This window comes from Coptis chinensis, chromosome 4 (assembly GCF_015680905.1).
Source record: "Coptis chinensis isolate HL-2020 chromosome 4, ASM1568090v1, whole genome shotgun sequence".
Lineage (NCBI taxonomy): Eukaryota > Viridiplantae > Streptophyta > Magnoliopsida > Ranunculales > Ranunculaceae > Coptis > Coptis chinensis.
The window spans coordinates 73,846,270-73,862,358 of NC_141459.1; the positions used below are offsets into that span (position 1 = coordinate 73,846,270).

The 16,089-nt window shown below is 37.8% G+C and overlaps 1 protein-coding gene across 1 annotated transcript; it reads left to right on the forward strand.

Annotated features, from left to right (window-relative positions):
• The first annotated feature begins 665 nt into the window (after positions 1-665).
• LOC147504759 (RNA polymerase II C-terminal domain phosphatase-like 4) lies at positions 666-9,913 on the forward strand. Its single transcript, XM_086557505.1, has 10 exons — positions 666-861; positions 960-1,022; positions 3,236-3,485; positions 3,573-3,691; positions 4,205-4,332; positions 4,503-4,683; positions 6,740-7,029; positions 8,757-8,945; positions 9,050-9,088; positions 9,363-9,913. Exons 3-10 carry the CDS (start codon positions 3,253-3,255, stop codon positions 9,672-9,674), a joined length of 1,491 nt encoding a protein of 496 aa, XP_086413631.1. The 5' UTR covers positions 666-861; positions 960-1,022; positions 3,236-3,252; the 3' UTR covers positions 9,675-9,913.
• The last annotated feature ends 6,176 nt before the right edge of the window (positions 9,914-16,089 follow it).

Sequence of the window (16,089 nt, forward strand, 5' to 3'; positions counted from 1 at the left end):
TTTTTTTTATTTTTACATTCAGACGGAATCAAACATCTCGTCCGAGAATAATAGTCACCTTTGCATTGGACAGCCTCACCTTGCTTTTCACTAAAACGGTGGAAAAGAGGGAAAATAGAGCTGATGTGGAGGTGAATAAGAGTGGCTTGCATTAGGTTGAGTCCAATGGCTCCCTATCCCTTTAAAAATAGTGTTAAAGTCAATAAAGTAGAGCTAAAGTAAACAAAATAGAGCTAAAGTCAACATATTTTACTCTCTATCATTATTTTTCTATGTATATATACAAATGATTCTACTCTCTATCTCTATTTTTTAATTTCCTCTTTATATATACAAAGGATTCTACTATCTATCTCTATTTTACTCTCTATATATATAGAGAGTAAAATAGAGATAGATAGTAGAATCATTTGTATATATAAAGAGGAAATTAATGATAGAGAGTAAAATCTGTTGACTTTAGCTCTACTTTTAAAGGGATAGAGAGCCATTGGACTCAGCCTTAGGAATGCTCTGGATGACAGTTAATAGCCCATTTAATAAAACAGGAGCCAATAGCCGTCATTGTTTAACTCAGTAGCCGTCATCACAGGATCATTCCCGCTCTACTATTTCGCGAAAAATTAGACTTCGCGCTAAATTTCGGTTGGGCAAAATGGCGAATAACAAAAACATTATTTTGAGAACCTAAAATATAGTAGAGAGAGAGAATACGCCTTCGTCAAAACAAAACAAATAGTTAGGGACTACTCCTCTTCCGGCTCATTCTTAAACAGAGTTAAACAAAGTGTAGTGAGGCTCATTCTGAAATCTCGATTGTTGTTTTCATCTCTTTCTTTCGCCATCAATAGCTTAGTTCAGGTAATCATGTACTCTTATTTGCGACCATTAACACTTTATTTTTTGTTTTTTGGTACAAATTCTTCAGATTTCAATTATTCTATTTGTTTTCCCATCAGTTTTTCGGTTTCGATTTTGGAGGTTTTGGTGGAATGCGTTTTGCTCGATCATCCAATTAGCAGGTACTACGTGTTTTGATATTAATTCTTTGATTAATATCTATTATTAGTCGAAAAATTAAATTTGTTGCTATTATTATATTAAGCCAATTGCAATTTTTTTTTTAAAGGGTTGAACTTTTCCTCAAAGATTACAAATTTAATGTTTAATTCATTGTAAAAAACCAGTTGGGTTGCTCAAACAAAATTTTCGGCAGTAGTAACGCATACAACTAGGATGCCTTTCCAACGTCCTCTTAAGTTAATTTTTAGGGAGTTAGATACTTAGATGTAGAGACTTGAGCTGTTTAGAGCGAGACTTAAGCTGTTCATACACGTTTTTTACTCCAAAATCTATTAGCTTTCTTCGACTTGGATGTCAGTAACTGTTGCCACATTTTGGGATGTAATCTTATGCTTTAGACTTTGATATATTTGAGAGTTCATTGACTCGTGCACCTTTGTCAGTCTCGACAGCTATGGGTCGTTGTTTCTTGACTGTTTTTTTGTAGTGATTCTAGGGTTCCAATTTTAGAGTGTTTTCCCTTTTCGCGAGAGAGAGGTTTGAGATTTGAGAGTGTTCCTCATTTTTTAGAGTTTTGAGATTTGAGAGGTTTTGAGAGTGTTTTTGGCGGTTATTTCTCACCTTTTTGGGTGAAATACGTATTTAATTATTTCGGACGATATATATCACAAATTTTGTATTTGTCATAAAGAAAAATCCAGGCACCAGTTTGTACTTAGGCGCTTTTTCGATTTCTTCCATTTTCGTAACATTTCTCAAAATACGTGACAAACAATGCCTACTTGTTATTTGTAACTTTTTAAGTGGAAATGTTACAAAACCTAAAAAAAATTTGTAACATTTCATGAAAAAAATATTACAACCCCAACAAAATTTTGTAACATTTTATAGACTCACGTTGCAAATCAACTAAAATTTGTAGCATTAAGTAATAAAATGATACAAAACAATATGGTATTTTATAATCGATAATATTTTGTAAAAAAGAGTTACAAATGTCTGTCGTGCGTAACGTTCACCTGAAAATGTTGCAAAAAGCATGTTACAAAAGCTCATATTTGTTGTAGTGGAAGGAATAAAGGCTTTTTTCTTGATATGGTTTTTTTTACGAAAATATTGATCGAACATTCAAGTTTTAAGAGGAAAAAATATTTAAAAAATCCCGGATATATGCCCAAGTCCAAAATCTATTGAAAACTATATAGGTCTATTGATCACATCAAGCCATGGTTCTATATTCTCATTAATTAGGATCACCAAAAGTGTGCACCGGTATGTGGGGTCAGGGCCCTTCGACTTTGAAATACAAAGTCAGCCCGTTTATGATATTTAGACCCCTCTTCCAGCCTCTCGCGCCAGAAACAAGAAAGATAGAAAAAGAGTAGAAATTGAGTATGTGTTTGGGTAATGAAAATTTCATGAGAAGAAAAGAAGGTTTTTTTTTTATTCTTTATATGTTTTACTAAACTCATTTTTATTACGCTTTTGTTTCCAGTGTATAGATTGATTGATTGTTGCCTCCCTTTGGGGTTTAACAAATCAGTCTATGACCTTTTAGGCTTTTAGTTATAGGGTACACCCTTTGTCTAACCTATATTGCCCAGAAGCAAAATAATGTATTTTCAGTATTAACAGGCAACCTGTTCTCAACTGCTTTTAAGTAGTAGAGTTTCAAAGTGCTCATTTTTCAAAAAAAAAAAAAAAAAGATGGCAAGAGAAACAAGTGCAGGCGGAAGCGAAACTTCAAGCTGCTGAATAATCTATTTATGGTGGCAATACAAAGAAAATCCTAAAAAAGAAATGAGGAGAAATCTCTTTTTCGTTTTTGCACTTTTACAACTGCAAGACTTGATTTATATAATTTAATACGAAAACTATCACAAAATCAGAGTGGTACAGCGGAAGTATGGTGGGCCCATAACCCATGGGTCCCAGGATCGAAACCTGGCTCCAATAGCAAGAGAGTAACTTCCCGCACCAATTTTTAATTATTATTTTCTTTTTCCACTCAAATCCTCTCTACAAAGCCCAGACTATTACTATTTAAGCCCAACCCACCGACCCGCCCCGCCCCGTCCCGCTTTGCAAAAAACAACAACCAAACCAACAGAAGTTTCAACCTATAACCTATATAAAACCCTAGAGCTGTATCATTCAATTTTCGTTATTGTCTATATTCCAAACTCTAATTTATTTTTTGTTATTATTGTAGAGTAACTGAGTATTGTAATGATGAGCTTGATACCGGATTCTCCAGTAAACTCGTCAAGTAGCAGTGATGGTTTTGGTGCTCTTGATGACGCATTAGCTACTATTTCATCTGACGACGATGATGAACAAGAATTATTAAGTAACACTGCTGACGACAACAATCAAGAAGAAGAATTATACCTTGACAATATTATCGACCACGACCACGATGACGAGGATAATAATAATGATGATGATTTTCGAGTACAGAGGTATATATTTTATTTATTTAGGATTTTCATTTATTATTTAATGTTCATGCTAAGCTGTCGGTTTAATGTGTGTTGATGTAATTTCAGTGTTAAAAGGCGTAAGGTGGTGGTGGTGGGATCGGAAGATAAAGAGGATCGGAATGGGACAACATCATTTGTAGCAGTGACAGAGGAGGAGGCCACTACTTCAACAAAACAAAAATCAGGTGCTCTTTTCTCTCACCTAGTTTTACACACCTGTTCGTAGTACTTGACATAGATTCGATTTGTAGCTATAAACTATGAGTAGGGATTAGAGGTCCAAACTGGAATTTGTGATTAGTCGTTACCTTGTAATTTAGACACGTCATATGAAGTGTTGACAAATATATAGTGTTACATTTATTTTATTTTATTTTATTTTTTCTCCCTGTTTGTGATATGTGAACATATTTACAAAATGGATTAGATTTATCCCTCTCCGCTAGCTTACGCTGGTTTGAACCAATTTATGTGTGTTTAGCAATTGTAACTTCGTTTATGTAGACAATAGGCTACTAAACAAATAGTTGACTATATAGTTTGTCACATGCTTCTTCTTTAGCGAAACCTTCTTCTCCACAACACAACAAAAAAGTGGAGAGAGCGAGAGAGAAAGAGTAAAAGAATTTGTTGGTCTTTTTTAAACCAGATGAATAGATGAGAGGGAGGTATAGTATCTAACTGGTTGTGTTGTGCAGAGGCCTCTTCAGAGAATGAACAATGTTGTTTGGAGGGCCGTCATCCAGGTTTTTTTGGCGATATGTGTGTTAGGTGTGGTGTTATTGTTAACGATGCGTCAGCAGTACCAGTTGGATACATACACAAGGTATTTTTGACAGTAGCTAGGGCTTTCATTCGTAGTCTGCTTATCTCAAGGGGAATTTTGTCCATATTTTTTTTTTTCTTACAATGATTAGTTGTAATGTACTTCTACTATATTTTTTGTATATGTTCAATTAAATTTGGTTAATTATGTCTTGTAATATGTTTTTGCAGAATTTAAAGATTGTCAGTGATGAAATGGATCGATTACGTGGCTCTGATTTGAAGAGCTTGTTGAGAAATAGAAAGCTTTACTTGGTTTTGGATTTGGACCACACATTACTCAATTCAACTAGACTTTTTGATCTCTCTCCTGAGGAGGATTATTTAAATAACCAAATAGATTCCTTGCAAGGTGAGATCTATTTTTTCAACTTTCCTACCTGCTTGTAAATTTCTCATTTTTTATTTTATTTTATTTTGTTATGTCAATTCTACCTGTTTGTCTTAAGGAAATCATTATGAACCTATTATTTTGAACTGAATTTCATTGTTTGTAAAGATACCATACAACATTCAGAATTCTGGGCGTGTTTGGTTGATAGGAAAATTTTTACGAAAAAAAAGTTACATAGGAAAATGCAATGACCGAAGGTTTTTTGCAGCATTATCTTTGACATCTAAAAGATACCGGTAGTTTCTGAAACTGAACATCTGATAGTGCTACTTACACATTGCATCTTATGGCATTGATAGTTCAGGAGGAATCTCATCAGCCACTATGTTCATTTAGCAATAGTAGTATTACCAAGACAGGTACCAGCTAGCTTAGTTTGTATAACCTTTGGGTGATGATACCAGATGTCTGGGGTTCGAATCGCGCCAGCATTACCGAGTTACTGATCTCATTAAAAAACAGGCCTGTCAAAAAAAAATGTAAAATCAAGCACTAATAGCTGGCCATCTCGTACTCCTGTTAGTGTCTTGTTTTAATGAGGCACAACACCTCTTATCTTTTTCATGTATGCTTTCACAGTTTTTCCTCTAATGATTTGCTTGTGTGAAAGAAACAAAGAGGATACTATTGTCCATTTTTTCAAAAGATTCCTGATTGATTACATGAATACTTCAATATGTCAAATCTATACACATGATAAAACATTGATACCGCCACCTCATACTTTTTTTCCTCCTCTTTTTCCTCGGTCTAGGTTACTTCTTTCAAGGATATTTCAAGAATACTTTTTGGAAACTTCTACCCATAGCCCTACTGAACCCAGACAAACAAGAAATCCTAAACAAGGAAATATTATTGTGCATCTAGTATGATTGCAACAGAAATAGCAATAGTTAAAATAAAAAGCTATACACCCAACACAGGCATGTTCTTCTCTTGTTATGATAGGATGGGTTGGCCTAAAGACTGTAGTCCCATATACTAGACTCAAAAACAATTGTAACTATAAAACAGCGTAAGTATAGAACAAGATTCTGTACCTGTATCCAAGTCCTCAAATGTTTAAGACTGCTGTATTCCGTATCTACTATCCATGTCATGTCATAGTGTCAGTACTCGTCCTTATCTGGCATCATGGTTAACAGTTCTTAGTGGGTTGTTGCTCTTATGCCTTTATTCGTGGTATCAACAAATAAGCTATGAGATTGAATGAACTGTATTCCTTTATGGGTTCGATGTGATAGCTGTATTGCAGCTTGTATCCTTTAAAATGACGCTAGTGAACTTTATCTTGCCCACTTATGTGGAACCTACGCTTCAAGCATATCTAGTGAAGCTTGATCGTTCAAACTGCTTCGAGCTTCAACAACCCTTGTCCCAAGGGACTAAAGCTCTCTGATTCTAAGGTGAACTTTATCTTCCATATCTAGTGAATCTTGATTGTTCAAACAGCTTCAAGCTTCAACAGCCCTGTCCAAGGGACTAAAGCTCTCTGATTTTATTTTATTTCTTATTATTATTATTTTTTTTTCATATTTGCACTTTGCACCAATTAGATTAGAGGTCATTTAGCAGACCTAAGGTCTTCACACATTTTGTTTTACCCTGTTTTTCTGAGTGGTTAATGACTTAATGTGTCTTGTAAAATCAGATTCTCTAAGTCCCTTTGGTATCATGTGTATGAATACTGTGGTTTTGTTTATTTAGCTCATATGTAACTTTGGCTAACATTATGACCATATTTCATCGATGGCTTAGTTTACACTCCACTGGAAACTTGTTCTACAAAATGCAACTTACATTTTCAATAACTGGTTCTCTTGTAGAAGTTGTTGTACTGATTCCTTTTAATCAAATAATTGTGATATTGATGCAAAGGCGTAAAAAGTTGAGTTTCATACAATTTGTATTTTTGGAGTGAAACCGTACATTTCTTCACTAATGCTCATTCATTTAGCTTTATTCATTGTTTGCATTTAATTGCTACTGCCGATTAACAATTTAATAATGGTAGATATTCCAAAGGGGAGCCTTTTCAAGTTGGAAAGGATGCATATGATGACAAAGTTGAGGCCCTTTGTTCGAACGTTTCTAAGAGAAGCCAGTAGCATGTATGAAATGTATATTTACACAATGGGAGAAAAAGCCTATGCATTACAAATGGCAGATCTACTTGATCCAGCAAGAGTGTACTTTGATTGCAAAGTAGTTTCTCAAGCTGATTGCACCGAAAAACATCAGAAAGGTCTTGATGTGGTGCTCGGTGCAGACAGTGCCGTGGTCATTCTTGATGACACAGAATTTGTAAGTTCAATTTCTTATCAGTTATGCCCTTTGGACGACAAATTTAAGTGTTATCTGCCTTTGCTTTTGTTTAGCTCGTTCTTCAGTCTGACTTGTTTCATGGCGTCCCGATAATACACTTGGTCTCTGCTCAATTAGAATTTATGTACTAATTTACTTTTAATCGATAGATATTTTTGTTTAATTAGTGAGGAAGAGTCTTGTTAGCTGTTATAATAATGTTGGAGCAATATTTTTTGCATTAAACGTGTGGATCATTGTGGTTGTACCTACATCATCAATCATTAATATGAGGATATGACTTCTTGACCATAACATTAACAAACACCTTTGTTTTTAATTCTGGTTCCCCCCATCTTCCAGGTGGTCTTGTTTCAGTTCCATGTATGGGCATGGTAGATCATCAAAGGAAGAAAGTTTTGTTGTCAACACCATCATGATATTAACTCCCTGTAATATACTAGATAGAGAGAAAGTTCACTTAATAGTCTCTGACAACCATATGAATCAATGGTTAGCTAAACCGAATACTAATAGAACAAAGATAACACAAATTGCTCACTGGGACGGTTGAGATTCTCAATTTACTTTATCAGGTTTTATGGAATACTCTGGCCTATGTGTTAGCCTTTAGTACTAGAGAAGCTCGAATCCATATTTCCCAAAAGACAATCATGAGCATGGGCCTTCCAAACAATAAATTAGAAATTTGAGCTTATTCATATTCTTTTATGAAAAAAAAAATTGTGTTTAATATTAGTGCACTTGTTTATGTACTGGTCAATTCCCTGAAGTACAAAAAACCTAAAGTTCAAGATACGTCTTGCATCTCAAAGAAGTGCATTCGAAAATTCGAAAACAAAAAGGGTGTTATCTTGTCAAATTATATATATATCCGGCTCCATCGACATACTATTCTAACATGCTATCTTGACATTTTTGCCATGTTTTACTTGTTTAGTTTCTTAGAAGCATATCTAGACGTTAGATTCTACAAGATCTGACCGGTTGGCTAGGTATGTCAAGATAGTATGGTAGAATAATATGTCCAATTTTTGCAAGGATGTTCTCCATGGTAGGAAGATGACATCCACAAAAAATCAAGATATATATATGAGGAGGGATCCATATACAACACTTTTTATACAATAGTTTATACAATGACCTCCATCTCACTCTACAAATTTATTTACGACTTGATTTTTTGTGGATGTCATCTTCTTACCACAAAGAACATCCTTGCAAAAAATAGGCTTATTTGGAAATTTCTAAAGATGCCAAAAGAGGGTTCCAAAATTTTAAATCTTGACCGTTAAAATAAATCACATTTTCAAATCAAGTTTTGAGAGGGTTAGAGATTTTAGAATGATATGAAATTTTGTGGGTATGTTATCTCTATAGTGGTAAGATCATACCCACAAAATATTAGCCATTAATACAACTTATAAAAGGGTGTTATATGAAAAGTGTTGTATATAAAAAGTGTTGTATTTAGGTCTTAATTCAATTTGTTAGTGGATGGAGTGGCTTGGGAGTGGCTCTATCCCTATATATATATTAAATTAAAAAAAAAAATTGGCTTCTGGTTTCTTGTATTCCAAGGAGCATATATTGTTATATAAATTCTGATGCTGTGTATCTTACATCATGGTTACTGACTTTTAGTTCTTTAGCTTCAACTCGATTACTGACAAATGACAACAAACTTCATGTTTAACCTTTTCTAGGTATGGAGCAAGCATAGAGAAAACCTAATTCTCATGGAAAGATATCATTTCTTTGCTTCAAGTGGTCGTCAATTCGGTTTCAGATTTAAATCTCTTTCAGAATCAAAGATTGATGAAAGCGAGGCTGAGGGCGCTCTTGCAAATATTCTTAATGTTCTTAAGCGAGTTCACCAGATGTTTTTTGATTTGGTATATTACTGAAGATTTGTCTCTTTCTTTTTAGATCTTGTTGTTTTTTCAAACAAGGCCAATTCTATGTAGGAATATTTTTCACTGCTTGATGAATTTTGCAGGAGCATGATGCTGATGGCATGAGCAGAGATGTAAGACAGGTACAAACTTGTAGGCCTATTTGGCTTGTGAATAAGTAAGAAGTACAAACTTAAGTGAACGATGGTATATGAAGTTGTAAACTAACAATTTTTCACTTGAATGTTAAAACTAACTATCAATTCCTTGCAACTGTGTATGCGTCAATAAGCACGAGGGGAACTCATGCATTGTTTTGTGTTTTTATTGATTTATGAGTACGACCCAGAGTTGGGTATCATCTCTAGGATAAAGTATCCACATGCATTAATCACAATCCTTCCCATTTTTTTGTAGGTGCTGAAAACTGTAAGACAAGAAATTCTGAAGGGCTGTAGACTAGTTTTCAGCAGGGTCTGGAAGACAGGAGAGATTGCCCATAATCAAAAGCTTTGGGAGATGGCAGTGCAATTAGGGGCCACATGTTCTACAAACCTTGATTCATCTGTAACACACGTGGTCTCGACAGACACTGGAACAGACAAGGCTAAGTGGGCTGAGCAGCATAAAAAGTTCCTGGTTCACCCCCGCTGGATCGAAGCAGCTAATTACTTCTGGAAACGTCAATCTGAGGAAAAATTTGCTGTTAATCCCGTTCAGAAAAAGTGATGGATACCCAATTTAACTGGAACATTCTCAGAAATATCAAAGCCACCATTTTTACATGGTTTGTTTCCCTGTTGTGGAGGGTGCACTTGAAGAGTGTAAAATTTTGTCTAATTAACTCGCCCATGATTCTAACACGTTTCTTTATGCAGACTTTTCTGCTTGTAGCTCACATTCAGCTGTCGCTTGATGTAAATTTGTACAACAGAAATTACACAATTCATAGTTTCTAGTTGGCATTACTGAATGTGATCGTATGCGACTGGCTAATGTTGCACTTCTTGAAAGTCCATAATCATATTAGTGGATGACGGACGATAGAAGAACAGACATACTTTGAGTAGAAGATTTCATAGAAAAAGAGTGATTTTATCCTAGTCCTACTTAACAGTTCAAACCAACTAAACCAAATACAATTCATAATCAACAATAAAGTTGAATTGTTTTTACTTTTTACTTGCGGAAATATTTTCAAATTTCAAGTACTATAATTAATCATGTTCTCTACATTACACATGAACCACCACATCTATAAAAGCTCGTTTTTGCTTTCAGGTTGGTATTCATTTGAAGTACTATTTATCTTAAGCGGCATTTCCTCCATGAGACGCATCTTCAAGTTGCTCGCTGTGAACTTTTAATCATCAGAACAGGGGAAACTGTTAAGAAGTCGGTTCGCGTAATTTGGATTCGCTTCAAAACATTTACACATTAAAAAGACAATGCTCATTATCTCTATTAGATTGTACACAAGAGACCAGCTAATTAGATTACTTTTCCTGCCTCAGATCGACTACATGTAACATAAGCTAGATAACCCAACTTGCTTAATAGGGAAGGGCGACCAGACAGGTTTTTGGCATGCTATAACATGACTTAATTTTATTAAGTGAGCATCAGTTGGTAGCCGGGAATGCATAATATTGACCATTAGACCATTATATTACAGATCTCTTAATCGTCACTGTAGATGTTGGTTACTTTGGGACTACGACCTGATGATAGGAAATGGCTGCACTCTTCTTAGGATAAGAGTTGCCTACGTATCAAGTTTTTCGTGGTAAACTTGAATCAAGCCTTACGTAGTTTATCTTTCTCTATTTATAGATATGTGTTTGAACCGTTATGGATTGCAGATCCACCTTATGTGCTATCTTAGTGATTCGCCATTAATGTGTTGTTACAAAGTTAATGTTTCCTTGATTGTGGCGTTGATTGGGCTCCAAGATTGTGCTAGTTGATATATTTCCATGAATGGTCAGAATCGCCGTTGGTGACGACTTTGAGAGTCTTTCGCTTGGTACGATCTGATGTTGTGGGACGATCTGAAGTAAGACGTCCTGCTATGTGGACACGTGCTCTGTAGTGTACTTACACAACCCCCTTTATTTTTTATTCGTTCATTGGACAACTGTTGCATGGAAGGAGAACGGTTAAAAAGTAAAGTTAAAAAGCATGTGTCTAACAGTTGTTTTGTTTTGAATTTAGGTTTCAAGGAATGTGCGGAAACTGTTGGGCTGGATTCATGGGCCCGAAATTACGACCATTTGTGGGCGTGTAATGATTTAGGTTTTGGGAATACAAAACGTTTTGATTGTCTCGAGGTGTTTGGGCAGTCGAGGGGTTTTTGATTTGTAGAAGCTTTTTGTTTGTTCACTTTTCAACCAAAGGAAAAAAAGGAAAATATGTAGAGCGAAAGAAAAAGAAAGAAAACAAAGAAAAACTTCTCATCCCTTGTCATCAGGTTCGTGTTTTCAACTTAAAAATTTGAGTTTTCCTTCTTTCTTTGATTGTGCAATGTCTATGACTAGTGATAGTGTAAGTGGTGAGGTTGAAGTTGGTAAATGGAAAGAGAGAACGGTAAGTGACGAAGAAGTTGAGGAGAGGGTTCATAGTGGTGATAAGGCTTTGTCGTCTTCCTCGTTGGAGACGATGGATGAGAGGAAACCTAAGTCGGTGGATTGTTATACCGCTTTGAGGAAGGAGTTTGGCTGGGTGAAATCCGATCTGGCTGGAGAGAAGAATTTGTATACTAACGACTACGTTCCTTGGGGTGGAGGAGTAGTTGTTTGTTATGGGTTGAAGTTGAGGCCGGGATGAGGTCGCTTTTTCCGCCTTCTTGTGGAGGTTTTGAACTTTTTGGGGAAAGCCCCCTGTCAACTCGTGGGGAACAGTTGGAGGATTCTCCATGTGTTGGATTTGTTGAATGACAGGGGCTACAACATCTGTTTAAACGATGTGACAGAGCACTTTGTTGTGAGGAGGTCGGGTGCTATGAACTTTAGTTTTCATGTTTATAAGGGAAAGTCTCCTGTTATTGTGGTGGTGAGTAAGGAGGAATGGGGGTGTAAGCCATTGTTGGCTGTAGGTAGATATTGTCCGCCTAGTTTGGAGATTGATAAACGTGTTGTACAATTTCCTGGTAGGTCGTTATGTGTATAGTAAATTTTAATTTGGACGTTCTGATTTATTTGGTTTGTTTTTGCAGAGATTACAATCCGTTTCCGTACGAAGAACGATGTTATTGAAAGGTTTGCTTGTTTGAGTTTGAAGGATAAGCATGCTTTGTTGGGGGAGGTTGCGCATTACTTTAAGAGGCGTGGTGGGAAGAAAATCAACCATAAGAGGCTGGAGCAAAAGGCTAGGGCTCGCAAGATAGTGGTTGAACTTTTTTATTCTAGCTCGGAATCTGCCATGGAGAGGGAGAGTCAAAAGAAAGCACTTGTTTCTGGAATGAAAAGGAGTGGAGGTGCTAGTGACAGCCGTTCTAGTGGAGCTAGGACGTCCGGTGGGGTCGCTGAACACCGTTCTGGTGCGGCGAGAACGGCTGGAGGGGTGACGCCTTCCAGACGTCCTAATTAGTTGGGTAACACAAATCATTTGTTATCCCAACATTCTGAGTTGGGTGATGCAAATCGTCTGGCACCCTAACGTTTTGAGCTGGGGGATGGAGGGCGCTCTGCGTCCAACCGCTTCTCCGCTGGTGATGCAGATCGTTCTGCATCCAACTGCTTCCTCCGGAGATCGGTGCCTTTGGAAATCGGTGGTGCCGCAGTGGTAGTCTTTGGTGGGGAGGGTGATGCTCCCACTTCGTTTCAGAAGCCTAATCTGAAAAGGCGTTCTGAAGTGGTTGAGTCGGAGGTAAGAAGGCCCGAACTGAGTCTGAAGACCGACTTGGTACTGTTGAGGAGGTCGTTCGTCTTTAGGTCGGGTTCCTCTGAAGAGGATGAACCTGATTGATTTAGCTGATGATGCTGGGGTGGCTGAGGCCCGTGGAAAGAAAAAAGTTGGTGAGGCTGAGCCTGTTATTGAGCAGGGCAAGGGGTTAGAAAGTACGGACCCAAGTAAGAAGAGTGACAGTGTTGTCCTTGATAGAATGGTTACGTATGAGGACCCCTACAGTTTGTTGCCGAAGTTTGTTGTGAATGGTGATTGTAGCTTCAAGTCCCCTTTGGTTGGTGGGGCATTGTTGGAAAGTATTGTGTTTGCCGGGGATAGGCGCAAACTGGATAATAAGGGCCTGGAAGTGAACTTGGTGGAGATAGAACGATCGTTGTGCTATGTGAGTATTCTTCCATTCTGAGCTTGCTCCTTTTAGGTCTTGTTGATTTTGATCCATTCTAATGTCTATATTTGTTATCTTGTTTGCTAGGTTCTGGCGATGTATAGGAAGCTGAAGGATATGGTGTCTATCTCCGACCGTTACAAGAAGGAGCTGGATGTCAGCAAGCAAACTTGTAACAAACTGGTGGCTGAACAGCAAGTTGAGATAACAGAGGTTGCAGGGCTAAGGGATCAAGTGCAACAGTTGGGTGGTAAAGTGGCTCTGTTGCAACCCGCTCTGGATTCTTCAAAGCTGGAGGTTCAGCAATGGATCGATGAGTGCAAGAGGTTGTGCTCCGTTACTGAACGAGCTGAGATTGCATATAACGACTTGGTGGACACGGTGGAGAGTGGCGATGTGTACGTGCTAATGGATGATTATATTGAGGCATTGGATAAGTATGATTGCCTTAAGATGTCTGTTGAAAGTGGGGCTGCAACAGTGTCTACTGCAGATGCTGGTGTAGATGCTAGTAGACCATCTGATCTGCCATCTGACCAAGTCGTTGTGCCACCGGTTGCTCCAGCTGTTCCTTCTGTTGTTTCTGGTTTGGATGTTTCTGAAGTTGTTTTTTATCAGGTTACCGGTTCTGGTGTTGTAGAGGGTGGTGATCTGGACCCTTTGAATGTGGATAATCTTTCTTGTGTGAATTGATTCTGAACCTCTTGTGCTTGTTCTTTGGTTGGGAGGTCTTTGAACAATATTTAAACAGCTCTTTGTTCTTGATACTGATACAATATTATTTTTTATGGGGATACTAAGATCGTTTTCCCGGGATAACCTGGGGGCCTCAGTATCTAACCGATTTTGTAATGAGAAATATTTAAATTACTTACTTGTTGAAGTCGGCTTGAAGTATGCATGTGATTGCTTTTGTTTTTACTGATTTATTGTTTGACGACCTGTGTTGCGTAGTACTAGTCCTTATGGACTGCTTGACTTTGCTAGGTCGTCTTTTGTCACAGGTCGTAGAGCGTTTGAGTATGACCTGATGCATTTGTATAGTTGGCACCTAGGCTTCGTCTTGTCCCTAGGTGTATGCCTGATTCGTTCCTTTTGGGGGAACTTCTGATTGATATAATTAGCCTTTGAGTGGCTATTATATTTGAGTCTGTCTTAAACCCTTTGTGAGGTCGTCAGTTAACTTGGGGTCCTTTAGGGGGTCCCCTGGATTGAATTTGTCTGATAATTGGCCTTTGAGTGACAATTACAGTTGAACCATACCTAACCCTGGCGTTGGTGTTAAGTTGGTTTAGGGTCCTTTTGGGGGACCTAGATTTGAATTGATTGAAAATTAACCACTATGTGGTTGTTGTTGTTGAGTCGCTCTGAATTCCGTCTTTGATATCCGACCTGACATTGTGATGTCTTAGGTCGTGCTGCGTAGTATGAAATACAAGGTGCTCATGTAATGCAAAAATGATAGCTGCACTCAAAATGTTGATGAGATTTCATTCATATTGACTTATGTACTTGGAGAAAAACGTATTGATAAAAGCACTTGAGGAGAGTTATATTCCAAGGTCGGGGAAGCCTATCACCGAGCTGGGTTTTGATCCAGTATGCGTCATTTCCAACGACTTTGTCAATAATGTAGGGGCCCTCCCATGTTGGGTCGAGCTTGGCTGATGCTAAAGTCTTTTTGAGGATTAGGTCGCCAGCTTGGAAAGATCTTAGGACGACCTTCTTGTTGTAAGAACGCTGGATTGTTTGGTGGTATCGAGCTAGGGATATTGCGGCAGTTTCTCTACATTCTTCTAGGAGATCAACTTCTTTTGCCAAGATGTTGTCATTAACTCCTGATTCAACAGTGTCAGACCGTGTAGTTGTGATTGTGAGTTCTAATGGTATCACTGCTTCCGTTCCGAAGCAAAGTGTGAAAGGAGACTCATTTGTACTGGATCTAGCTATTGTTCTATATGCCCATAGAATGTTTTCGAGTTGCTCTGGCCATTTGTTTTTCTTGCTCTCCAGCTTCTTTTGGAGGTTTTCTTTGATGGCCTTGTTGGTGGCCTCTGCTTGGCCATTGCTTTGTGCATATCTAGATGTAGAAAATGCTTGAGTGATACGTCATTTCCGTAGAAAATCCTTGACTTGTGTGCCAGCAAATTGCGTTCTGTTGTCCATGACTAAGGTGTGGGTTAGACCAAATCTAGTGATGATATTGTCCATGACTTCCTTGACTTGGACTAGTGGAATTGCTTCAACCCACTTGGTGAAGTAATCTGTGGCTGCTAGGACGTATTTGAGCCCTGATTTCTTTTGCAGGATAAACGGTCCCATGATGTCTAGCATTCACATGTGGAACGGCCATGGGCTGGCTATGTTGATCAATTCCTTTGCTGGACTTAGGTGATTATGGCCAAAAGTTTAACATTGGAGGCATTTAAGAATGTACCTTATTGCCTCTATATGCATGCCTGGCCAATAATACCCTTGGGAGATTGCTTTGTGTGCCAGTGATCTAGCTCCTGCGTGGTTGCCACATTCACCTTTGTGGATTTCGTCGAAAATGAGTTGTCCCTCCCTTGGAGTTATGCACCTTAGGAGGGGTCCTCCTGCTGATTTGCGGAACAGTCTTCCTTTGATCACTGTGTATCTTGGGGCTCGAAATTGTATTGCACGGGCATGCTTTGTTTCTAATGGGATCTCATCATGTAAGATGAACTTGAGGAATGGGACCATCCAAGATTGATTGATCTCTTCTTCGGATGAGGGCTGGAAATCTGTGAGGATATTGATATTTTCTTTCTTGTAAGCAGGTCATTCCAGAATGTCAATGTAGACTGTGGTCGGACATGCCTCTTGTGTTTT